General features: G+C 54.4%; 1 protein-coding gene across 9 annotated transcripts; it reads right to left on the bottom strand.

The window, feature by feature from the left end:
* Positions 1–9,503: 9,503 nt before the first annotated feature.
* Positions 9,504–25,335, bottom strand: ZNF444 (zinc finger protein 444). 9 transcript variants are annotated; one of them, XM_023184361.2, is made up of 6 exons: positions 24,423–24,438; positions 24,016–24,085; positions 19,415–19,592; positions 18,624–18,942; positions 11,561–11,669; positions 9,504–10,757 (listed from the first exon to the last, which is right to left on the bottom strand). In XM_023184361.2, the coding sequence occupies exons 4-6, from the start codon at positions 18,918–18,920 to the stop codon at positions 10,189–10,191; spliced, it is 975 nt and encodes a 324-aa protein (XP_023040129.1). In that variant the 5' UTR covers positions 18,921–18,942; positions 19,415–19,592; positions 24,016–24,085; positions 24,423–24,438; the 3' UTR covers positions 9,504–10,188. The 9 variants fall into 9 exon arrangements, with proteins under 9 accessions (XP_023040129.1, XP_023040130.1, XP_023040133.1 ...); XM_023184362.2 differs by lacking the exons at positions 24,016–24,085; positions 24,423–24,438 and adding an exon at positions 25,202–25,335; XM_023184365.2 differs by lacking the exons at positions 24,016–24,085; positions 24,423–24,438 and adding an exon at positions 25,077–25,122.
* Between the last annotated feature and the right edge of the window lie 737 nt (positions 25,336–26,072).

The raw sequence follows: 26,072 nt of genomic DNA, 5'->3' as shown, positions 1-26,072 counted from the left end.
TTTTTTTTTTTTTTTTTTTTTTTTTTTTTTGAGACACAGTTTCACACTGTCACCCAGGCTGGGAGTGCAATGGTGCAATCTCGGCTCACTGCAACCTCCGCCTCCCAGGTTCAAGCAATTCCCGTGTCTCAGCCTCCCAAGTAGCTGGGATTACAGGTGTGTGCCACCACGCCTGGCTAATTTTTGTATTTTTAGTAGAGACGGAGTTTCACCATGTTGACCAGGCTGGTCTCGAACTCCTGACCTCAGGTGATCCACCCGCCTCAGCCTCCCAAAGTGTGGGATTACAGGTGTGAGCCATCGCGCCCAGCTGGCTTTTGTTTTTTCTGCAGGTGCACAGATAACATTAGTTAAATCGAAAAGCAGGTGGAATGTTGACAAGAATGGGAAGAGAGAGTGCATTCTGCCATTGGCTCTGTTGGAATGTCCTTGCCAGCTATGTGTGGATGATTTCCTATCCTCTTCTCAGGGACATTTATTATGGCCACCATTTTTAAAAAATTCTATTTACTTATGTATTTGCTTATTTTTGTCTTAAATTTTTAAATTTACAAATACAAATTGAATCTATTTATGGCATACAGTGTAATGTTTTGATCTATGTATACAGTGTAAAATTATTAAATTGGGCTAATTAACACATCCACCAGCTCGTAGACATCATTTTTTTTTTTTTTTTTTTTTGGTATTGAGAGTATTTAAAATCTACTGTTGTGGGGCCTGGAGGTTCACACCTGTAATCCCAGTACTTTGGGAGGCCGAGGAGTGGGATCATTTGAGGTCAGACATTCGGGACCAGCCTGCTCAACATGGTGAAACCTCATCTCTACTAAAAATAAAAAAAAATTAACTGGGCATTGAGGCACACCTGTAATTCCAGCTACTTGGGAGGCTGAGGCAGGAGAATAGCTTGAACCCAGGAGGCAGAGGTTGCAGTGAGCCAAGACGATGCCATGGCACTCCAGCCTGGGCAACAGAGCGAGACTCCATCTCAAATAAATAAATAAATAAATAAATAAATAAATAAAAGAACCTGCAACACAGTAGACTTGGAAAAAAATGAAAAAGTAGAATAAAATGAGCTAAAAGAGCTCCATGGAAAGTTGGAGTAGGATGTTGATGTGAGTGTGGTAGGCTGCATCTTTCTTGTTAATAACTCTGGATATCATAATGGCTTGAGGAAGGGCTATAGCATGGAGGTGTTGTCCAATGTTCAGATGTCAATGGGCCTATCTTCCTAAATAGACACATTTTGCCCCTTGTGAGCTAGGCAGGCTCTAAAAATCCATGCCCACATTCTGTGTCATCCACCAGTTTGGCATTCATAAAAAACAACCGGGTGCAGTGGTCCACGCCTGTAATCCCAGCACTTTGAGAGTTTAAGGCAGGCAAATTGCTTGAGCTCAGGAGTTTGAGACCAGCCTTGGTAACCTAGTGAGACCCCATCTACAAAAAATACAAAAATTAGCTGTGTGTAGTGACATGCACCTATAGTCCCAGCTACTCCAGAGGCTGAGGTAGGAGAATTGCTTGAGCCTGGGAGGTCGAGGCTGTGGTGAGCCTTGATGCCACCACTGCACTCCAGTCTGGGAGACAGAGGGAGATCCTGTCTCAGAAAAACAAAAACAAAAAACTCCTAAGATTTCGAAATGTAAACCTATATTTGTCTTTGCATCTCACCAAAGAATTCCCTGCATATGCACAAAATGAAACAATGAAAGGTGGGAGGGGATAGTCCTTGTACAGGTTAAAAACAATTCGTACAGGGCCGGGCGTGGTGGCTCATGCCTGTAATCCCAGAGCTTTGGGAGACCGAGGCAGGCAGATCAAGAGGTCAGGAGTTCGAGACCAGCCTGGCCAACATGGTGAAACCCCCATCTCTACTGAAAATACAAAAATTAGCCTGGCATGGTGGCACACACCTGTAATCCCAGCTACTCAGGAGGCTGAGGCAGGAGAATCGCTTGAACCAGGGAGGCAGAGGTTGCAGTGAGCCGAGATTGCACCACTGCACTCCAGCCTGGGTGACAAAGAAAGACTCCATCTCAAAAACCAAAACAACAAGGCTGGGTGCGGTGGCTCAAGCCTGTAATCCCAGCACTTTGGGAGGCCGAGACGGGCAGATCACGAGGTCAGGAGATCGAGACCATCCTGGCTAACCCGGTGAAACCTCGTCTCTACTAAAAAATAGAAAAAACTAGCCGGGCGAGGTGGCGGTGCCTGTAGTCCCAGCTACTCGGGAGGCTGAGGCAGGAGAATGGCGGGAACCCGGGAGGCGGAGCTTGCAGTGAGCCGAGATCCGGCCACTGCACTCCAGCCTGGGCCACAGAGCGAGACTCCGTCTCAAAAACAAAAACAAAAACAACAACAACAACAACAAAAAAGAAAACAGTTTATACAATAGCTTTATTATTTCGCTTCCCCACCTGAGATGGGAGGTCAGCACTGGGGGCGGGAAAGTCTGCACCTTTCTTTCCCATAACTGAGATTGGAGGAAATGTCTCTGTCCATTGTGCTGAATATTCCATCGTCTCACTGGATCAGTTCTTCCTTATCATGAACCCAAGTTAAGGGGTTACAGTTAACCATCTACAGGATATGGGCATGCTGTTGCTTAGGGTTGGGTATTTATTTAGGATTAAGGCCCCAGGCCAGGCGCGGTGGTTCACCTCTGTAATCCCAGCAGTTTCAGAAGCCAAGGCAGGAGGATCACTTGTGGTCAGGAGTTCAAGACCATCCTGGCCAACATGGTGAAACCCCATCTCTACTAAAAATATAAAAATGAACTGGGCATGGTGATGAGTACCTGTAATTCCAGCTGCTCAGGAGACTGAGGCAGGAAAATTTCTTGAACCTGGAAGGCAGAGGTTGCAGTGAGTTGAGATTGCACCATTGAACTCCAGCCTGGACAACAAGAATGAGACTCTGTCTAAAAAAAAAAAAAAGCCCCACACATTTCCTGCCCATAATCCAAAGGTCAGTGTCGCTTCAACCTCAACTTCCTTGCCCGTCATTTCTACCACTTCATCCCCTAGAGAGGAGGGACTGGGGGCTCATCTTCCCTCAGTGCCAACTCTCAGACACAGCAATGAGGAAACAGCCTCACATTTCACTGGCCCGCTATGAGGTTGCAGGAAATTAGGAAATTCACTGCAGACCTCTGGGCCTCTATCTCCTCTTTGGTAAACGGAGGAACCAGCTCAGAACTTGCAAACGGGCAGCCAAAACCAGACCCTCAGACATGCTTTGCGTTTGTCTGTTTGCATTATGATTTTTGTTTGTTTTGGTGCCTTCATATTGTAGCTCACACAGTGCTTGCTTGCTGTATGTGTGTATTTATTTATTTTTATTGAGATGGGGTCTCGCTCTGTTGCTCAGGCTGGAGTGCAGTGGCACCACCATCTTGGTTCACTGCAGCCCTGACCACCCAGGCTCAAAAAATCCTGCCACCTCAGCCTCCCACATAGCTGGGACTACAGGCATGTGCTGCCACACCAGGCTAAATTCCCACACAGTGTTTTGAAAATTGCAAATCAAATCAAGAGCATATAGGGTTTCAAAGCGTTTACATAAAGATCTAGATTTCTGTGTTTTTTTGTTGGTTTTTTGAGACACAGTCACTGTCATTCAAGTAACTGGAGTGCAGTGGTGCGATCTCGGCTCACTGCAGCCTCCGCCTCCTGGATTCAAGCAATTCTCCCACCTCAGCCTCCTGAGTAGCTGAGATTGCAGGCATGTGCCACCACGTCCGGCTAATTTTGTATTTTTAGTGGGGATGGGGTTTCTCCACATTGGTCTCGAACTCCCGACCTCCCAACCTCAGATGATCTGTCCACCTCGGCCTCCCAAAGTGCTGGGATTACAGGCGTGAGCCACCTCACCCAGCCAAAGTCAGTTTTTTTTAATTAAAAAAAAAAAGCCTGCATTTGTACTGTTAGCCAATTCCCACAGTGTAAATATTCCATCAGGGCCAATTTCAACATACCAACAGTTTAACAACTGTCTCACCACTGCCTGCCCTCCCAAAAATCCTGAATATTTAATGATTGGTTTTTGTTGTGCTTTTTTTAAAAAAAAAAAAAAATTGTTTTTTTGAAACAGAGTCTGACTGTGTTGCCCAGGCTGGAGTGCAGTGGCGTGAGCTCAGCTCACCGTAACCTCAGCCTCCTGATTCGATTCTCCTGCCTCAGCCTCCTGAGTAGCTGGGATAACAGGTGCCTGCCACCATGCTCGGCTAATTTTTGTATTTCTGGTAGAGACAGGGTTTCACCGTGTTTGTTAGGCTGGTCTAGAACCCTTTTTTTTTTTTTTTTGAGACGGAGTCTCACTCTCGCCCAAGCTGGAGTGCAGTGGCCAGATCTCAGCTCACTGCAAGCTCTGCCTCCCGGGTTCACGCCATTCTCCTGCCTCAGCCTCCCGAGTAGCTGGGACTACAGGCGCCTGCCACCTCACCCGGCTAGTTTTTTTTTTTGTATTTTTTAGTAGAGACGGGGTTTCACCATGTTAGCCAGGATGGTCTCGATCTCCTGACCTTGTGATCCGCCCGCCTCAGCCTCCCAAAGTGCTGGGATTACAGGCTTGAGCCACCGCGCCCGGCCTGGTCTAGAACTCTTGATCTCAAGTGATCTGCCCGCCTTGGCCTCCCAAAGTGCTGGGATTACAGGCATGAGCCACTGCGGCTGAAACTTTTCTTTTTCTTTTCTTTTTTATTTTTTGAGATGGAGTCTTGCCGTGTGTCACCCAAGCCTGGAGTGCAGTGGTGCCATCTTGGCTCACTGCAACCTCTGCCTCCCCAGTTCAAGCGATTCTCCTGCCTCAGCCTTCTTAGTAGCTGAGACTACAGGTACGCGCCACCACAACAGCTAATTTGTGTATTTTTAGTAGAGACAAGGTTTTTTTTTTTGAGGCGGAGTCTCGCTCTGTCGCCCAGGCTGGAGTGCAGTGGCCGGATCTCAGCTCACTGCAACCTCCGCCTCCCAGGTTCACGCCATTCTCCTGCCTCAGCCTCCCGAGTAGCTGGGACCACAGGCGCTGGCCACCTCGCCCGGCTAATTTTTTTTTTGTATTTTTAGTAGAAACGGGGTTTCACCGTGTTAGCCAGGATGGTCTCGATCTCCTGACCTCATGATCCGCCCGTCTCGGCCTCCCAAAGTGCTGGGATTACAGGCTTGAGCCACCGCGCCCGGCCGAGACAAGGTTTTACCATGTTGGCCTGACTGGTCTCGAACTCCTGACCTCAAGTGATCTGCCTGCAGCGGCCTCTTAAGCACTGGGATTACAGGTGTGAGCATGACTTGTGGACTCTTTTAGCCCTCACTGTAACCTCCAGGTTATGGATTGAATATTAGTATCCCCTCAAGATTCATATGATGAAAACTAATACCCAAACTGAGAATATTAAGAAGTAGAGTGTCCGTTGAGCAGTCTAGGGATGGATGGATGGATGGATGGATGGACGGATGGATGGACGGGCGGACGGCTGGATGGATGGACGGATGGATAGATGGACAGACGGAGACATATAGATAGATAGATAGATAGATAGATAGATAGATAGATAGATAATAAACAGGTAGGACTTTTGGGACATGGTCAAGTCATGAGGGCTTCATCCTTGTGAATGGGAGTCATGCTCCTATTTTATTTATTTTATTTTGTATTTATTTATTTTGAGACAGTCTTGCTCTGTTGCCCAGGTTGGACTGCCGTGGCTTGATCTTGGCTCACTGCAACCTCAGTCTCCTGGGTTCAAGCGATTCTCCTGCCTCAGCCTCCCGAATAGCTGGGATTACAGGCGCCCCTGCCACCGCACCCAGCTGATTTTTGTATTTTTAGTGTAGACGGGGTTTCACCATCTTGGCCAGGCTGGTCTCGAACTCCTGACCTCGTGATCCACCTGTCTCTGCCTCCCAAAGTGCTAGGATTACAGGCATGAGCCATTGCACCCGGCCAGGGCTGTGCACTCTTTGGAAATACTGGTCAGTCTGAGGAAGGACCCTGCACTCTGAGGAAGGACCACACACTCTTGTGGAAGTACTGCACACCCTGAGGAAGTACTGCGCAGTCTGAGGAAGAGAGGCGCACTCTTGTGAAAGTACGGCGCACTCTGAGCAAGGACCACGCACTCTTGTAGAAGGACCGCACACTCTTGTGGAAGGACCGCGCACTCTGAGGGACGACGGTGCACTCCTAGGAAGGACCGCGCACTCTTGTGGAAGGATCGCGTACTCTGAGGAAGGACTGTGCACTCTTGTAGAAGGACTGCGCACTCTTGTAGAAGGACTGCGCAGTCTGAGGAAAAGGCCGCGCACCCTTGTGGAAGGACTGCGCGTCTGAGGAAGCACCGCGCACTCTCGTGGAAGGATCACACACTCTGAGGAAGGACCGCGCCTCTGAGCAAGGACCGCACACTCTTGCAGAAGGACCGCGCACTCTGAGGGAGGACGGTGCACTCCTAGGAAGGACCGCGCACTCTTGTGGAAGTACCGCGCACTCTGAGGAAGGACCGTGCGCTCTTGTAGAAGGACTGCGCAGTCTGAGGAAAAGGCCGCGCACTCTTGTGGAAGGATCACACACTCCGAGGAAGGACCGCGCACTCTTGTGGAAGGAACACGCACTCTTGTAAAAGGACTGCGCCTCTGAGGAAGGACCACCACTCTGAGGAAGGACTGCTCAGTCTGAGGAAGGGCTGCACACTTTTGTGGAAGTACCGCGCAGTCTGAAGAAGTACCGCGCACTCTGAGGAAGGACTGCCAGGTTGTCTCTCTGGAAAGTTTCCTGTTGCTCATGCAGAGAATATTCAAGTTTTGTTTCAGCCTTCCAGAATGTCCCTCCTGCCTGGGGGAATCATCCTCCACCCTGTTATTCAGTCTTGGAGGAAGGCACCGCCCATCATCGGATGTCAAATCCAAGCTCCCCCAGGCTTAGCCGGTGTGGGCGCCACAGTGTGTGGAGTCAGGTCTCCATCTGTCTGGTCTCGCCTTGTTCCTAGTCCCTTCCACGGGTGTTCTTGCGGCTCCCTCCAATCCATCCAGGACTGTCTGTCATGAGTGACACAAAGGCAAAGAGTGGGACAGGACAGCCTGGCTGACTGTCCCTCCGAGACCAGACACAGTGTGTGGGTGTGTTGGTTGGAGGGGTCCCCAAAGGGACACAGAAGTCCGGGGCGGGGGGGGGGGGGGGGGGCGTTCAGAAGAGAAGAGATGGAGCCTGAATGGGCAGAAGCAGCAGCTGTGCTGTTAGGAGCTGGAGTGAATCCTGTGAGGCCAGACCCCTGGGCTGAGATCCACACACGTGGCCCAGTCCTTTACTCTTTCAGTGCCTCAGTTTCCCCATCTGTACCATGGGGTAACAACAGTGCATGCCTCTTCGGTTGGTTATGATGATAAACAAGCTGGACTTTAAAAAGGTCAGGCCCAGCACACTCACTCTGTGTTTGCTGTTATCAGAATCCCGTCCTCAGACCCTGGCCTGACACCACCTCTCACTCCCTCATGCCTCCCAGTCGCTTCCTGAAGGTCTGCAGCTTCTCCTAAGGAAGGAGACCACTCCTCCTCCTGCTGCCCTCCTCCCCCCACCTTGCCTAGTTCACAAGACAGGAGGAAAGAGAGAAAGGAACAAAAGTAAGACAAATATCCAGACAACCTTGGCACCACCACCCGGCCCTAGGAGTTAAAAAAAAAAAAGTAACAATAATAACATCAACCCCTGGCCTAAACTACTTGTGTTATCTGTAAATCCCAGACCCTGTATGAAAAAAGCATTGTAAAACTTTTTGTTCTGTTAGCTGATGCACGTAGCCCCCAGCCACGTTTCCCAAGCTTGCTCAATTTATCATGACCCTTTCATGTGAACCCCTTAAAGTTGTAAGCCTTTAAAAAGGCCAAGAATTTCTTTTCTGGGGAGCTCGGCTCTTAAGATGCGGGTCTGCTGACACTCCTGGCCGAATAAAGAACCTCTTCCTTCTTCAATCTGGTGTCTGAGGAGTTTTGTCTGCGGCTCGTCCTGCTACACTCCCGGCCCGTCTTCTCCCTGACACAATGGGCATGGTAACATCCTTGACACGCACCTCTCAGTGTGAAACCAACCTGCTGAGGTCACACACCAAGTTCCTGTAGGTGTTCTGCATTCGTTACTTTATTTTCCTTTTGAGATGAAGTCTCGCTATGTTGCCCAGGCTGGAGCAGGGCAGTTGTGCGATCTCAGCTCACTGCAACCTCCGCCTCCTGGGTTCAAGTGATCCTCCCATCTCACCCTCCCAAGGAGCTGGGATTCCAGGTGTCCACCACCATGTCTGGCTAATTTTTGTATTTTTAGTAGAGTCAGGGTTTCACCGTGTTGGCCAGGCTGGTCTTGAACTCCTGAGCTCAAGTGATCCGCCCACGTTACCCTCCCAAAGTGCTGGGATTACAGTGTGAGCCACTGCACCCAGCCTTTTCAAAAACAGGCCCTTTCCAGGAGGGGCATTACTACTAGTCCTGTTTTAGGAGGTAGGTGCTGAGGCCTGTGGTCACTTGCCCTTCCTGGACAGCCTGGCACCTAAACCCTTCCCTGCACTGAGTCTGGAAGGCAGACCTAGGCTCCAGTGATGTGCACTGGACTGTCCAGGTGACTTGTGTTCCCAGATGCCCTTGCAGCCCAGCTTGGGCTGTACATGCCCCAGCGCTTGACTCTTGAGCCAGAAGCTGAAGCAGAGCACAAAGCAGTGACCGTGGGGGGGGGGGCTTGGACACAAGGCAGTGACCATGGAGGGTTTGACAAAGAACCCCTGCCAGGCTCAGGCGCTGGGCACGCAGAAACCAACAGGACCAGGGTGAAGCCAGCCCCAAGACTGGGTGGCAGGGGAGTGGTCAGACCAGCGCTCTCATCCTCCTTTCCAAAGTCTGACAACTGCCTTTCATCCACCTGGCAGAGGCTGGAGATTTCCTCCCTGGGGAGAAGGAACTGGGGTTGCTCGCTGAGCGGACAAGAGGAGGCACCCTGGAAAGATGCAGCTGGCCAAAGACTGTCCTCCATATGGAACATCCTCCTTGGTCAACGGCTCCAACTAAAGGTGAGGGGATTCCTCAGGTGGCAGAACAGGCCACCCGCGACCTACCGACACTGACACCCAGGACCCCAGCGAAACAGAGTGGCCTTAGCAAGGGAGGCGGGTGCCATTATCACTCACGGATGTGGAACTCATGCTCACAGGGTATGACCAACACGTAGGTCCCCAGCCAGGAAGCTGAAGGGCTCAGACGCGAACCCCACTCAGTGTGGTGTTGGGCAGGTCCCTTCCAGGAGCCTCATCCCTGCCTCTGTAGGATGGAGGTGGAGACAGCCTCCTGAGACACATTTCCTGCACTGCTTCCCACGGCTGTGCCCAGACTCCCAGAGCCTCTCTCATGCCAAGAGAGTCTGCGGTGGGAACCAAGACAGCAGACCCCAGAAGCCCTGGGCACCCAACGCTCTTGGCCCTGGGAGGATGGCTGCTCCAGACAGAGTCCAGACAGAGCACAGACTCCGGGTCTACACACAGTGACTTTATTACTCTCTGGATGCTGGAGAACTGCCATCCCCAACAGCTTCATGGGAGCAGGCATCTCTGTCCATCCCATGTCTTTGGGTCACGGGGGCAGCGAGACCAAGGAGCCCGCAGCCAGGCCCTGGGTTCAGCTTGTCAGAGCCATCAGCCGCTGCCTCCCGCTGACCCCCCAAATCTGTCCTGCGGGAGGAGAATTCCTAGGGACAAGACCCAGACCCCTTTCCTTCAGCCTCCGCTTCATCAAGGGGGCCCGGCCTGTGGCTGCTCCTGAGCTCCTCCTCGCCTGCCCCTCAGGGGTCCCAGGTCCTCACCTCTGCTCTTCAGGCAGGAAGAGGACGGGGAGAGAGAAATGGAGGAGGGTGAGGGAGGCTGGGCCGAAGGAGAGAGAAGGTGGGGGAAGGCGGAGACATTAGGAAGAGGCAGGCCCTTCACACAGCGAGAGGTCGAGAAATCAGGGAGAAGGGGGGCTGAGGTGGGACCTGAGCAGGAAAGTGAAATCTGGGGGAAAAGGAGTTGGAAAGGAATACAGAGGAAGGCGTTGGGAAGTTCAGACAAGGGAGGCGGCGGTGGAGGAGGAGGGGAAGAGGCCAAGTGGCCCTGGGAGAGAGGGACGGCCCAGGGGGCAGCACCAGGGGCGGGAGGCGCCGCGGGCCGGGCGGCGGCTAACCCAAGGGCCAGGGCGGGAAGGGGCCCCCCCCATCGGGGCCCGGGGCGACCGCCCCCTGCGTGCTGGCGGCTGCCCTGCCGTGGATGCGCTGGTGGCGCAGCACGTGCTCGCGGCGCCCGAAGCCCTTGCCGCACTCCCAGCAGGCGAAGGGCCGCGCTCCCGAGTGCGTCTTGCGGTGGCGCACCAGGTGCTCGCGCCAGTAGAAGGTCTTGCCACACTCGCAGCACGCGTGGGGCTTCTCACGGGCGGGCAGAGGGCGCAGCGCGGGCCCGGGGCTGCCGGGGTGCGTGTCGCGGTGGCGCCGCAGGTGCTCCTTGCGCCGAAAGGCCTTCCCGCACTCCGGGCAGGCGTGCGGCTTCTCGCCCGAGTGGCTCTGCCGGTGGCGCAGCAGGTGAGCTGGTTTCAGGGACGTCTTGCCGCACTCGGGGCAGGACGTGGTGCCCGGGGCCGCCAGGAAGGCAGGCAGGCCAGGCGCCAGCGGGGGGCTGCTGGGCTCCTGCTTGTAGGGGCGCACAGCCTGGGGGTCCCCAGGCGTCGGCCCCTCAGCCCCAGGGGCGGTGCCTGCTGGGAAAAGAAACAGAGTCAGCGTCTGGGTCTGCACCAGGGCGGAGCAGGCACAGCACAGGCTGGGGTGGAGGCAGGGAGGGAAGGCTGAAAGGCAGAAACCATTGGGGTGGGAAGAGAGAGGCTGGGATGTGGGCTTCTTATTCACGTCTGTGTCCGCCGTACCTAGTAGTGCCTGGCATACAGTCAATGCCCAGTACTTAATAGTTGATGGCTGGCTGGATGATGGATGGGTAGATGAAGAAGGTGTGGGTGGATGATGGCTGGATGAACAGACGGATGATGGATGGATGAATGTACAGACGATGGATGGGTGGGTGCGTGGGTGGGTAAGCAGACGGATGGATGGGTGATGGATGGGTAGATGAAGAATGCGTGGGTGGATGAATGTACAGACGATGGATCGGTGGGTGCATGGGTAGATGAGTAGATGGATGGATGGGTGATGATGGATGGATGACAGAAGGATGGTGGGATTGGTGTGAGGGGGAACAGGTGAAGGATGGATGGATGCCTGGTCGAATGACAGAGGGATGGATGGGTGAATGGGTGGGTATATGATAGAGAAATGGATAGGTGGAGGGTGGATGATGGCTAGATGGGTGCATGATGGATGGATGGGTGGACCTCCAACCCCGAGGCCCACCGCACCCCCAATGTCCGCCCCTTGGGTCCGAACCCTGGGGCTCCTCAACGGCTGGGGTCCAGGTCTGCCCTTATCCTGGTGCCAGGATCATTCACTGAACACCCCCATCCCTGGTGCTGGGGGCTGGCAGGGAGAACCAGGGAGGCCAGTGGCTCACCTAAGGGAATCATCCCGCTGTCCTCCTTTCCAGCTGTGGCCCCGGGGCCCTGTGTCACGTCCTGAGGCGCCCTCGTGGCTGACGACCCCTCAGGGGAGGTTGCTGGCCCCTGAAATGAGAGCACATGTTCTGAACTCAGACACCTGAGTGACGGCCTCTATTTCTCCCTCTCCCCACCACCGTCAACCAGCTGTGGAATCCCATCCCTGCTGGGGGGAAGCCACGGTCATGCTGGGGGACACTGAAGCTGCCCCATGGAGAGGCCCACAGGTGAGGAACCAAGGCCTCCTGCCAACCCCTGGCAGGGAGCCAACCTTCAAATGACAGCCCGGCCAACACTGCACTGTGACCTCACAGGAGACCCCGGACCAGGTCCGCGTGTCCAAGCCACTCGCAGACTCCTGACCTGCAGAAGCTTTCTGAGCTGACAGATGTTACTGTTTTACACCCAAGTTTGGGGTGACTCGTCAGGAAGCGAGAAATAACTCACACACCTGTCTCAGACCAGCTGCTTCCCGCCCTTTGGATAAAGTGCTAGCTCCTTCACAAAATGCAGAATACGTGAGCTTTTAACTTGGGAAAAACGTAAACTAAATTCAGAAATGACTTTTCTCGGCGTGAAACGGCAGAACAGCTGCCGAGCAGGATGGCGCCAGCCAGGAAGACCAAACATTTAAAGACTTTCAGTTCAACTCTGGTTGTGGTTTCTTTGCCCTACTCCATCATTCCTCAAAACCACGTCCCCAAGGGAAGGGGATGGGAATGCTGCTGGTGCCGGTGATGCCAAGCCACGCATCACACCTTTTCCCTGTTTCAAATATTTTTGGCCACAGGAGTACCTGGATCATAAAGCCATCGTTGGTGTGAAAATTAGCAATGCCTAGGTCGGGCGCGGTGGCTCACGCCTGTAATCCCAGCACTTTGGGAGGCCGAGGTAGGCGGATCATAAGGGCAGGAGTTCGAGACCAGCCTGGCCAACATGGTAAAACCCCATCTCTCCTAAAAATACAAAAAAAATTAGCCGGGCGTGGTGACACACGCCTGTAATCCCAGCTACTCAGGATGCTGAAGCAGGAGAACTGCTTGAGCCTGGGAGGTGGAGGTTGCAGTGAGCCGAGACCACGCCACTGCACTCTAGCCTGGGTGACAAGAGTGAGGCTCTGCCCCCAAAAAAAGAACAGATGAGAATGATCAGTTCCTTGGAGGCCTGGCAGAACTTACATATAAAGTGCTGGAACCCAGTGCTTTCTATACCCGAAGGTCTTTCAGCACCTTTTGATTTCCCCCTCTCTGGTTTCCAGACTCTCACATCTGCCACTACGTCATGAGCATATGTTGATTTATATTTTCCTAGAAAACTGTCCGTTTCATCTAGGACTTCGAATGCATTGTGTACGCTGGACACGGTGTTCTCAAGAGCTGTCGAATCCCCTCCATCCGGGGCTTTGCTTGCTTCCACCATCAGTGTGTGTGCCATTTCTTGTTTTCCTCCTAGTCAGCTTGCTGAAGGTTTGCGCTATTCTACCATTCTTTCCAGTATTGAGTTTGGGGCTTGATTATCAACCTGTCCTCTGCTAATCTGCTAAGTTTGGCTTTAACATTGAACAGCTACCCTGTGCTATTTTCCTGTGCTCCTGGCTGCCTCTGCAGCCCCAGGGCCTCCCCTTCAACTCTGACCTGAGACGCAGGCTGACTGGGGCATTTCCTGTCAAGCGAACCGGGTACTGGCTGCAGCTGCCTCTCCCCGCCTCCCAGGCCTACCCCACTGGCTTTTCTCTGCATTTCCCCCGCTTGGCAGACGCCCTGCCCCCATCCGTCTCAAACTATCCCCTTTCCCTATTGTGTGCCTGAGGCCAGATGCTGAGTGACTACAGCCAGGTCATTCCGTCTTTCTGGGCAGATCAGATTCTCTCTCCACAGAAGTGAGGAAGGCGACCATATCCTGGTCTTCCTGTCAAACCCTGTATTTCAAAGTCAAAGCAGGACTAGAGGAGGCTGGGAAGGATTAGCCATTCCCTCCAGAGCAGAAGAAGAGGAGGCTGGGAAGGGGTAGCCACTCCCTCAACGAGTATTTTTGTAGCACCTACTATGTGCCCAGCACCATCCTGAGCTCCAGGGACACGTCGCTGAACAAGACAAGGCCCCAACCCACATGAGACTACATGAGACGACATTCCAGCTGGGGCTGGACATACCGTAAAAAAGTCATAAGCGAACTGCACAAGCCACCGTAGCCAGGAGGGGATGTCTCTCTCCCCTGGACTCTGAGGAGATGGAACAGTCCTTAGAACCATGGAGCCCGTGATTCCCAAATGTCCCCTGTTCTCCCCCGAATGGAAGAGTCTGCCCCCTCCTGGATGATGGGCTCTCTCTTATTGGTGGTCCCCAACCCCGGTGGCTCACCCAGGTCATGAAGCACTGTTTTAAAAAATGCGAAAGTCTAATAGCTGGCAAAGGATGTGTTCAGAATAACGTGAACGAATCTCAAGGGCAAGAAAACAACCCAGTCTGAAAACGGCCGGAAGACTTTGCTACAGACCAAATGTTTGTATGCCTCTCAAATTCTTGTGTTGAAATCCTAACCCTGAAGGTAATGAGATTACACGGGGTCTTTGGGAGGCGATTAGGTCATGAAGGGGGAGCCCTCATGAATGGGATTAGTGCCCTTCTAAGAGAGACCCCAAAGAAATCCCCTCACCCCTTCGGCCATGTGAGGACACAGCAGGAAGGCACCACCTGTGAAGCAGCCAGAGGCCCTCACCAAACACTGAGTCGGCCTTGATCTCCAACTCTCCAGCCTACAGAACTGGGAGAAATACATTCCCGTTGTTTTCAGCCAGCAGCCTATGATACCTTGTCACAGCAGCCCAAACAGACTAAGACGTCACATGACCCAGCAACCGCACTCCTGGGCGCGTACCCTACATAAATGAAAATGTGTGTTCACACAGAAACGTATTCAGAGACGTAAACCAGTTCTATTAAAACAAACAAACTGGAATCAACCCAAATGTCCTTCAACAGGAGAATGGAGACATTCAGTTAAAAAATTACTGAATCTGAGGCCCCACTCACCTCATAACCACAACTTCAAATCTGAGAGTAAAATCCTGGCAACAGTATATTTTTTTGAGACAGAGCCTCACTCTGTCTCCCAGGCTGGAGTGCAGTGGTGCAACCTTGGCTCACTGCAATCTCCAGCTCCTGGGTTCGAGCGATTCTCCTGCCTCAGCCTCGTGAGTATCTGGGATTACAGGCATGTGCCACCACGCCCAGATAATTTTCGTATTTTTTAGTAGAGACACAGTTTCGCCATGTTGGCCAGGCTGGTCTTGAACTCCTGACCTCAGGTGATCCACCCACCTTGGCCTCCCAAAGTGCTGGGATGACAGGCATGAGCCGCCGTGCCCGGCCGACAGTATTTTTTAAAAGCTACCAGGTGAGTTCTACCACAATCTACCAGCACAGGAGCCTCTCCTCGGCTGGCCTCTCTTTCTCATCCTGCAACGCCTCGGTGGAAACTCTGAGGACAGGCGAGGACCCACAGACCAGATGCCGAGAAAGCCCAATCCACAGCGGCTCCCCCAGATGTCAGCTGTCTCTACACCGCTGTCAGCGGCAATGGCTATCGCCCGGGCTCTTATTACTCTACTTTTACCTAAAACTAAAATAACACTGACTTAAGACCATGTTGTATCATTGCTGGAACTGGAAAGCCAGTATCCTGTGCCAGAGAGAGAGGTCACGGGCAATTCAGTCACTCCCAGCAGTGTCATTCCAGTCCACGTGGACACTGGTAGAAGGCGGCTCTGAGCCTGAGATCTGCTCTCATTAAAAAGACAGTAACAAGTACAAGAGAGAGGCCGGGCGCGGTGGCTCAAGCCTGTAATCCCAGCACTTTGGGAGGCCGAGACGGGCGGATCACGAGGTCAGGAGATCGAGACCATCCTGGCTAACACGGTGAAACCCCGTCTTTACTAAAAAAAAAATACAAAAAACTAGCCGGGCGAGGTGGCGGCGCCTGTAGTCCCAGCTACTCGGGAGGCTGAGGCAGGAGAATGGCATAAACCCAGGAGGCGGAGCTTGCAGTGAGCTGAGATCCGGCCACTGCACTCCAGCCTGGGCGACAGAGCGAGACTCCGTCTCAAACGAGAACAGAAAAAGCACAAGCAAATACAAGAGAGATGCTGAAGACACCCCAGAGCCACAGTGAGAGGTTTGCCTTGGAGCAAGCAGAGAGCGGAGGAGGGTCCTGATGGCCCTGGAGCCCAGTGATTTCCGAACTTTAGACTCACTGAACCAATAGACCTCTCACTGCATCCCTGAATGGAAGGGTTTTTTTTTATTATTATTTTGCCAGATATATACATTAAAAGCAACAATAACCACCACCTACTTTTACCATCTTTTCCTAAAAGAACATTTTAATGCCAACGCAACAGATGGCATGAGCTCGGAGTAATAACAGTGGCTGAAATCTACCTAGACAGCACCCATGTGCCAGGTCCTGTTCTGAGGACTCATGGAAACTGGACAGGGTGCAACCCTGAGGCTAACGGGTTCCTTGTTAGTTCTATTCCACTCCCACTTCACCTTGCATTCACCTCGCCTCTACGGCAGACGGAATAATGGCCCCAAAGATGTACGTGGTCTGATCTCCAGAACCTGTCACCCGCTGTCTCAGGGCAACAGGGACTCTGCAGACGGGAGGGAGTTAAGCACTGACACGGGGAAACTCTCCTGAACTATCCTGATGGGCCCAATGTCATCACAGGCATCCTAAGACATGACCACAGTACACCGTGGAATACTATGCGGCCATGAAGACGAATGAGTTCATGTCCTTTGCAGGGACATGGATGAACTAGAAGCCGTCGTCCTCAGCAAACTAACACAGGAACAGAAAACCAAACACCGCATGCTCACTCAGAAGTGGGAGCTGAACAGTGAGAATACATGGACACGGGGAGGGGAACAGCACGCACCACGGCCTGTCAGGGGGTGGGGGAAGGGGAGAGACAGTATTAAGACAAACACCTAAGGCATGTGGGGCTTAAAACCTAGATGACTGGTTGGTACGTGCAGCCAACCTTCATGGCACATGTAACAAACCTGCATGTTCAGCACATGTATCCCAGAACGTGAAGTAAAATAAATAAATAAATAAATACAAGAAGTGACCACGGGACCTAATGGGGTCAAGGTCAGAGGAGTGATGGGGGATGGAAGCAGAGGTCGGAGTGCAGCACTCTGAGGACGGAGGAAGGGCCATGAGCCGAGGAACGCGGGCAGCCTCCAGGTGCTGGAAACGGCCCAAAACGGATTCTCTCCTAGAGCCTTGAGAAGAGACGTGGCTCTGCAGACGACATCTTGATTTTGGAGCCTTGAGAAGGGATGTGGTTCTGCAGACACCTCGATTTTGGGCCATGAGACCAAACCATTTTGGACTTCTGACCTCCAGAACCATAACAGACTTGTGTGATTTATAAGCCGCTGGGTCTGAGATTTGTTACAACCTGCTTTCGGGAACAATGACCCAGAAGGAGGATGAGGATAGAGAAGCCAGAGCCGGCACACAGGTGCCAGGAGGCGGGAGCAGAGGAGGGGCGAGCTGTATCCCAGACAACAAGAGAGGGGAGTGTTTGGGGGCTGGTCAGGCTGCTTGAGAAGGGAGACGGACGAGGCCACTGGCAGCCTTGACAGGAGCTGCTCCCTCTGGAAGAAAGGAAGGACGCCTGGCTGCCATGGACTGAAGGCTTTGCTTGCGTTCCCTCACTGAGATGCCACCTCTCTGCTGCTACATCCCAGCACCCAGCAGGCACTCGGTACGCACTTACGAGGAACACCCGGCCGCTGTGACTCTTCACCCTCCTGCCACTGGGGACGCAGGCCTCGCCGCAAACACCCCCTCACTCAGGGCCCCTCTGCTGCTCGAGGCGGCTCAGGGCCGTTGCACTGGCTGCTCCCGTGGCCTGGACCACTCTTCTCAGAGGTCTCTGTGTGGCTGCCTGCTGCTCATCACCAAGGCCCCACACAGCAGCCACCAGCCATGCGAGAGTGCCACTACTGAAAGGACAGTATTTTGAATACATTGGGGTCCATGAAGTAAATTCACCTTTTTTTAATGTGGTGACTAGAACACTTAAGATGGTGTCTGCGGCTCACGTAACACATCCCCCCCAGGACAGGACTCTAAGCCAGGCTGGCAGCTTCCCCAACGGGGCCAGGCAGTCAATGTTTCCAGCTCCTCGGGCCCTCTGTGGTCGTCCTGGTGGCCAGCGTCAGCCCCAGATGACATCAGTGGATGGGTGTGGCTGTGCACCTCATGGTGGCAAGCGTCAGCCACAGGTGATGTGAGTGGACGGGTGTGACTGTGCACCAAGCCTTCACCCAGAACGTGAGTCGGCCCTTGCCTGCTGTGCGGTCAAGCAACCAAACCTGCCCAGAGAGGCCTGGCTTTGCCCTCCACCCTGGGAAGTCATCTCTGAGCCCTTGGAGCGTCCGGCATGAGGAGGGTCTGCCTGCCCCGGGGCCTCAGGCCACCCCAACAGCAAGATGGATTTGGGGTGGAGATTGGGCCGGGGGTATCCTTGACTTTCAGGGGGCTGGAGGCTGAGGTCAGCCACACAGAGCAGGGAGGAGTCCCCAGTGAGAACCCGGGACACCAGGGTTTGAGGAGCGTCCCTGGCTGGCAAGGCTCCCTGCGTGCGGGCGGAGTGCGGGGAGAGGACAGCTGGTAGCTGCTCTCCCTGGAGCCTTCCTGGCCCTCTTCCCAGCTGCTTCCAGCGCGTCCTTCTCTGTGATAAACCGTGACCGTGAACACGGCTGTGAGTCCTTCTAGAGAACTTGCACGTATGCCAGGGTCCTGGGGCCCTCCTGACTTGCAGCTGGTGTTGGGATGGAGGGGCCCCACGTGGACTGGCCCTCCACACTGTGCCGCAGCCTCCCCACCGTGAGGCACACTGGTTTTCAGGGGTTCAGCGGCGCTCCTCCGTGGGCTTCCTGGTGGCTCCCCGGCTGCCCTCCCCGCTCCCTTCCCCGCTTGCAGCCCCGCCAGGCTCACCCAGAGCTCCTCCAGCAGGGCCACCGCCTCTTCGCCACTCTGCGGCTGCCGGCTGCACACCCAGGCCTGCGTGTCGGCGGGCAGCGCGCTCAGGAACTGCTCCAGCACCAGCAGCTCCAGCATCTGCTCCTTGGTGTGCACCTCAGGCCGCAGCCAGTCCCGGCACAGGGCGCGGAGCAGCCCCAGGGCCTCGCGCGGGCCCGGCGCGTCGCCCAGGTGGAAGCGGCGGAAGCGGTGCCAGGGAGAATCCAGCGCCAGGCCCTCGGCCTCCTGCTTCACGGGCACCGCCACCTCCATGGGGCCTCCCGGACCGCAGCGCCTGCAGGGAACAGGCCAGTGAGACCCCCGCCCGCCGAGACCCCTGCCCACAGTGCCCAGACTCACACTGGGACCCACGCTCCTTTTTTTTCACTTTTCCTTATTTTGAAACGGAGTTTCACTCTTTCCCCCAGGCTGAAGTGCAGTGGGGGATCTTGGCTCACTGCAACCTCGGCTCCCAGGTTCACGCGATTCTCCTGCCTCAGCCTCCCAAGTAGCTGGAATTACAGGCACCTGCCACCACGCCTGGCTAATTTTTGTAATTTTAGTAGAGATGGGGTTTCGCCACGTTGGCCAGGCTGATCTCGAACTCATGACCTCAGGTGATCCGCCCGCCTCGGCCTCCCAAAGTGCTGGGATTACAGGTGTGAGCCATGGCACCCAGCCTGGGACCCGCGCTTCTGAGCTGCCCACGTACCCAGGATAGGCCCGGCCTCTGTGCCTCAGTTTCCCCTGTAAGATAAAACACTCACCTGCCCCGCCTGGCCCAGGGGGCAAAGAGGTCTCTGTGAGGGGGCGGCGCTCACTCAGGTGGTGAGGAAAGGGCGTGCCCTTCCTGGGATCCCAGGGAGTCAAGTCAAGGCTGGGTGGGACCCGCTGTGGGCCCCAGGCCTCTGTGCCTCAGTCCTGCAGCTCCTCCCACAGCCTGTCCTGAGGATTCAACCAGAAAACACAGAAAGAGCTTGCAGCAGGCCTGGCAGTAGCGGGTCACCCTCAGCACCACCCTCGCTGGACTTGTGGGACACTGCACCCCACACCCTGGCAGCAGACGCTTTGCAGCCTACTCAGAAGCCACCCCAACTAACTGCTGTGGCCGGAATTTGTCCCCCAAAATTCTTTTCTCCCATAATACTCCAGAGGTGTTCTGGGGCGGGCTGGCATCTGAGCCCCGTGGGGTCATCAGGGTCCCTTGGAAGCTCTCACCCCAGTGTGACCGTATTTGGAGATGGAGCTTTTAGCTGGTAATGAAGGTTAACTGAGGTCACAAGGGCTGGGCCTAATAGGACTGTGGCCTTGTAAGAGGAAGGAACACTGGGACTTTGTCCATCTCTGCCAACAGGAGCACACAGCAAGGAGGCTGCCTGCAGCCCGGCAGAGGCCCTCACCAGGAACTGACCACGATGGCATTCTGAGCTTCCTGCCCCCAGAACTGAGAAATAAGCTCGTGTTTAAGCAGTTCAGTCCATGGAGCTCCTCTATGACAACCTGTCCCAGTCCCTTCTGCTGCGAATTTGCAATCTGGGTGTCAGTACTGACGGGTTCTGGTGAGCATCTCTTCCAGGCTGTGGAGATGCCTCCCATGGCGGAGAGCAGACAAAGGCAGTGAGCTCTCCTGTTTCTTTTTTTTTTTTTAATTTTTGTTTTGAGACGGAGTCTCACTCTGTTGCCCAGGCTGGAGTGCAGTGGTGTGATCTCCGCTCACTGCAACCTCCGCCTCCCAGGGTCAAGTGATTCTCCTGCCTCAGCCTCCCGAGTAGCTGGGATTATAGACGTGCGTTACCACGCCCGGATAATTTTTGTATTTTTAGTAGAAACGGGGTTTCGCCAGGTTGGCCAGGCTGGTCTCAAACTCCTGACCTCAAGTGATCCACCTGCCTCGGCCTCCAAAAGTGCTGGGATTACAGGCATGAGCCACCGTGCCCAGCTGTGACTACCATTTTTAAATGCATTAATAAATACTTTAAAATTTTCTATTTCAGTTTCTACTGTGATACGTAACAATAGATATGACTCCCATCAATAAAAGCATGTTAGGGTCTTCAGCAATTTTGAAGGTAGAAAGGAGTCCTGACTTCAAAACATTTGAGAAACAGTGGTCTCCGAGCTGGTGGGCCAAATCTGGCCTGCAGCCTGTTTCACTTCAGTCTCAGTGACACACATCCGTGCCCACTTGCTCATGCACAGTCCACGGCCACCTTGGAGCTACTGAGTGGCTGTGACAGGGCCTGGGGAGCCTGCAAGGCTGTCCACAGAGCCAAAGATAGTTACTCGCTGGCTCTTTACAGGAAAAGACTGTGGGCCCCTGACCTCAAGGCCACTGGACGATCAGGACAGAAGGGACCCTGATGACCCCATGGGGCTCAGGCGCCAGCCCGCCCCAGAACACCTCTGGAGTGTTATGGGAGGAAAGAATCAGTTCTATCCTATCTGGGACCCTGTACTTGGGGTCTCTTCATTACGGCAGCTTGACCTGTATCATGAACTACAGCAAAGTCCCCTTGACCACAAGCAAGCGGGTGGGCATGTCATCTGCTTCTAGCCAGTGGGGTCTGAGAGGAAGTCTGGGTTCAGACCATTTTCCTCCTGATACAACCAAAGCCTGGGCTCCTGACCGCCACGTCACTAACCACAAACGTCATCTCATTGCTGGGACGCCTGCCACAGACCCCAGTGTCTGCCTGCTCTCGCCACCTAGAGTCAGATCACTCCACAGTGATCACAAAAACTTTTTCACTGTAAATCCTTATCACTTCCTTGCTCAACACCTTCCAACCGCCTCCTGTGATGCTCAAAACCCACATCCCTTACCACGGCCATGAGACCGTGCAGCAAACCCCTTACCACGGCCATGAGACCATGCAGCCCGGCCCTACTTTCTCATCTCTGCCTGCTCCCGATTCTCTGTCCTCCAGTCACAATGGCTGCCCTTTTCTTTCTTTGTTTTTTTTTTTTTGAGGCGGAGTCTCACTCTGTCACCCGGGCTGGAGTGCAGTGGCCGGATCTCAGCTCACTGCAAGCTCCGCCTCCCGGGTTCCCGCCATTCTCCTGCCTCAGCCTCCCGAGTAGCTGGGACGACAGGCGCCCGCCACCTCGCCCGGCTAGTTTTTGTATTTTTAGTAGAGACGGGGTTTCGCCGTGTTAGCCAGGATGGTCTCGATCTCCTGACCTCGTGATCCGCCCGTCTCGGCCTCCCAAAGTGCTGGGATTACAGGCTTGAGCCACCGCGCCCAGCCTCTTTCTTTTTTTTTTTAAGACAGGGTCTCTCTCTGTTGCCCAGGCTGGAGTGCGGTGGTGTGACTTCTCAGCTCACTGCAGCCCCGACCTCCCGGGCTCAAGCCATCCTCCTGGCTCAGCCTCCCGAGTAGCTGGGACCACAGGCAGGCACCAACACACCCAGCTAATTTTTATATTTTTTGTAGAGACAGGGTCTCACTATATTGCCCAGGCTGGTCTCAAACTCCTGGATTCAAGTGATCCTCCCACCTCGGCCTCTCAAAGTGCTGGGATTACAGGAGTGAGCCAGTGTGCCCGGTCTGGCTCACTTTCTATCTTCTCAGACTGAAGGCCAGTGCCCACCACAGGGCCTCTGCACCTGCTGCTGCCTCCCCCTGGATCACTCTTTTCCCCCTGATCTTTGCTTACCTGACTCCTTCTCATGACGGAGGCCTCAATGCAATTATTCCCCCCTTGGAGAGCCTCCCTGGATCATGCCCTCCAATGCTGCACCCACATGCCCTTCCCCCAGTTGCTAACATGTCACCCTTATTAGTTTTCTTTTAGCATTTAACAAGATCTAGCATTACGATCGATACCTGTGTGCTGACTTTCTTCACTACAATTCAAGCTCCATGCGGGCAAGAGACTACGTATTCCAACCCCAGCATTCTGGCTAGCGCTTAAATAAACTTTACAGGCTGATCAATCCCATGAAGTTGGTGTTACTACCCCCAAGTTGCAGATGGAGCAAGGGGAGATGTCTTATCCAAAGTCACTCAGCTAACATGTGGCAGAGCCTGGACTCACATATCCACATCTGTCTGGCTCCACAGACAGGCCACAGCATCACCTCCCTCCCCACCCATCCATCCGTTTAAGGACTGATGAACCCGGGAGCAGGCAGAAAGGCTTACGGGAAGACCCAGGCCAGACGCAAGTCTCAAAAGCCACACACAGGCCTGCTCTGCTATAAAAAAGATCCCTCTGGGACTAAGGAGGAATTTCTGCCAGAGGGCAAGGCCACAGGCCATCAAGCTGACCCTGTTTGCAATCTCAGAGGTGATCACAGGTCACTACGCCCTGGGCTGTCTAGAAAGTGAGCTCTCTGGGGCAGTGACCAGGTCTAACTCTTCTCTGGGTCCCTGGGGCCACCCAGCAGAGGGCCTGCACCCAAGAAAGCACATGCTGTTAAGTAAGGGCATCCCACCATGTAAATCCACCCTACCATCCAATAAGCGCCGTGCGCTATGTGCATTCAACAGCTGTAACCCTGCTGCCTAGCTGTCTGTGTCCGCAAAGCACAGTCCAGCCCTGAGCCAGGCACCCTGGATGCCTCGAAGACAGCCACTGAGTGGCTAGTGTTTTATCCTGCCCCACCCAACCTTCCCAACAGACCTGTGAGCTGGGGAGATGGGTCCCCTCATACCATAGGGAGATGCTCAGGGAGTGAAGAAGCCACAAATGGGACCCAGATGTGACTCCAGAGTCCACACCAGTTCCACCCAGTACCCCGGCGTCAGCACCCACGCAGGCTGGGCTAATATCATGGCTAAGAGGCTGTGCAGCTTGTCTGCCTGGCTTCAACTTCCAGCTCTGCCACTCATCCGCAGTGTGACTGTGGACGTGTGGCTTGCCCTCTCTGTGCTTCATTTCTCCACCTGTGACACAGGGCTAACAATAGCTCCTTCCTCTCAAGAGGCTGCTGGGAGCAGGAGTTAAAAGCAGCCTGCAAAGAGTAGGTGCTGGACAAAGACCGGTTTGTCTGCTCCAGAGTTTCCCAACCTCGACATTAATGGCACTTGTGTTGTGGGAGGCTATCCTGTGCAACACACAATGTCTACCAGCATCTCTGCCTCTTTTCATGAGATGCCAGCAGCACTTCCAAGCCTGGAAAAACAAATAAACGTCTCCAGACATGGCCACATGTCCCCTGGGGGACAAAACCACTCCTGGTTGGGAGCCGCTAGCCTACAGGACAAATATTTACCTACAGCACAAAAGCTCTGGGGCAAATTCCAGCTCTGCCTCCTACCAGTTCTGTGTCCTTGGACAAGGTACAAGGCACCTTTTGTAATACACTGTATCTCCATTTTGCTGACTGTAAAGTGATGGAAAACAAAAATGCTGAGAACCGCACCTGGCTCGTAAGTGTCCAGAGTTAGGGTTACTTCCTGGAAGGTTCCCTGCAAGGTGCCCAGGGGACACTGCTGTGAACACGCACACAGATTAAAACACTAGGTATACATTGGAATAGGCATTAAGATGGATATAGACGAGGGTGACTCCATCCTGACTGGGGTAGAGGTGGCGGGGGTCAACTTCGGATGACAATAAACAGAGTTTCTAAGCACTTTACACATATTACCGAAGGTAATAATGCCTTGCAACAAGCTAAAAAGGCAGATGCTCCTCATCGAGTTATCTTCAGGAATCTCACAACTCTGTAAAAGTTGCACTTGTAGAAGCAGCGCAAAAAAAGAGCCATCTGCACCGTATCTACCTTACGACAATAACCATCGTCCCCGGAAGCCCCTTCCCGCAAACCTTTCCGAAGGGGTCCGGTCCCGGCGCCCCCAGACTCCTTTGTAGGGTCCAGCTTCCCACTCAGCTTTCATCTCACAGCCCACCCCTGCTTTGGTCCCCCTCCCCTCCCCCCCCCGTCCCCTCCCTTCCCCCACCTGGCCCTCCCCCTTCCCTCCCCCATCTGTCCCTCCCCCGTCCCGCCCCTCCTCCGTCCTCTCCCTCTGTTTCTCTCTCCCGCGTTCAGGACCTTGAGGATCCACGACCCCCCTCCCACTATCCACCCCTCCCCCTCTCCAAGTCCCTCCCCCTCTAGTTCTCTCTCCCAGCCCCTCCCCCCATCACCCAGCCCCCTTCTCCTCCCCTCCCCGCAAGTCTCCCATCTCTCTCATCTCTCCCTCCTGAGGGCCCCGGCGCCCCTCTTCCCGTCCAACCGCTGGTCCCTCCCTCGTCCAACCGCCCCCTCCAATCCCTCCCTCCTTCCCCCCAGCTCACCTCACTCTCTCAGGCGATCCCCCCCCAGCCCCCTCACCTCCCCGCACATGCCAAAAAAAAAAAAAAAAAACCCCCACCCCCCCCCCCCCCCCCGCCCAAACCCCCCCGGGCCCCCCCGCCCCCGCGGGCCTTGCCCCAACACCCCCCCCCCCCCCCCCCCGTCCCCCTCCCCCAATCCCATACTCCGAGTCACTCGTTCAGCCCAATAACTCTCCCTGCGGCCCCGGCCTCAAGCCGAACTACAACTCCCAGGAAGCATCACGGCAAAGGCGGCTGCCCATTGGCCCTCGCCGTGGGGACCCGCTCACCCTTGTTTGTCACCGCCTGGCGTCTTCCCCAACACTGGAACTACACTTCCCAAGATGCACAAAAGCGTCGTCTGCGGCCTATTGGGCCTTGACGGAGCAAGTGAGCCGGCTCTCTGAGCGCGATTTGGACTACATTTCCCAGAATGCACGAGGAGGCTTCCCAGTAGTCTGCGCGCGGGCCCTGGACATGCGCAGACGTGCCTAGGAGAAAAAAGAGGGAGGAGTAGGAGGAGCCATGGCGGCGCTGTTGTGGAGATGAGGGGAGGTCGGGCACCACTGGGCATTTGGGAGGTGGGGCCTCCAGAGCTCTAGAAGCTGGCAAGCGAAGAGGAGGAGACCAGGCTAGAGTTCTGCGCCAATCAGGAGTGCAGGCTACGTCTCCTTGACTACGGATCGCTTTTTTTGTGTGTGTGTCCTCACTCTCCACCCAGGCAGAACTTAAGGGCCGGCGTCGGTGCCAGGAATCAGGACATGAGCGGGCTGCCCTCCTGTTCCAGGGTGGGCGGTGGTTCAGGAGGGGGCCAGCGCGGGGGCCTCGGTTTGGCTCTTCCTGTGTGAACCTGGACAGGACACCGCCCCCTCTTTAGCCTCAGTTTTTCCTGGTGTGAATTGGGGGACAGCGCTACCTGCCTCGCGTCCTCGCTCTGCCCCATTGGACAGACTACTTCCCCTCCTGAGGCCTCATCTCAGAACTGTGAAGAAGACAGACATCCTAAGAGATCAGCTGACGCTCTTTATCTAGACAGTTCCAGTCCTGATTATGGCTCATACAAGCCCTACCTCAGCCCGCGGCGTATTTCCTCCTCTGTAGAACAAGAATAAGAGAATCCCCCTCCCCTCCCCCACCTCCTCGGCTGACCCGAAGACTCTG

This window comes from Piliocolobus tephrosceles, chromosome 21, assembly GCF_002776525.5.
Source record: "Piliocolobus tephrosceles isolate RC106 chromosome 21, ASM277652v3, whole genome shotgun sequence".
NCBI classification, from domain to species: Eukaryota; Metazoa; Chordata; class Mammalia; order Primates; family Cercopithecidae; genus Piliocolobus; species Piliocolobus tephrosceles.
Note: the sequence above shows the minus strand (reverse complement) of the source record. Positions and strands in the feature narration are given on the sequence as shown.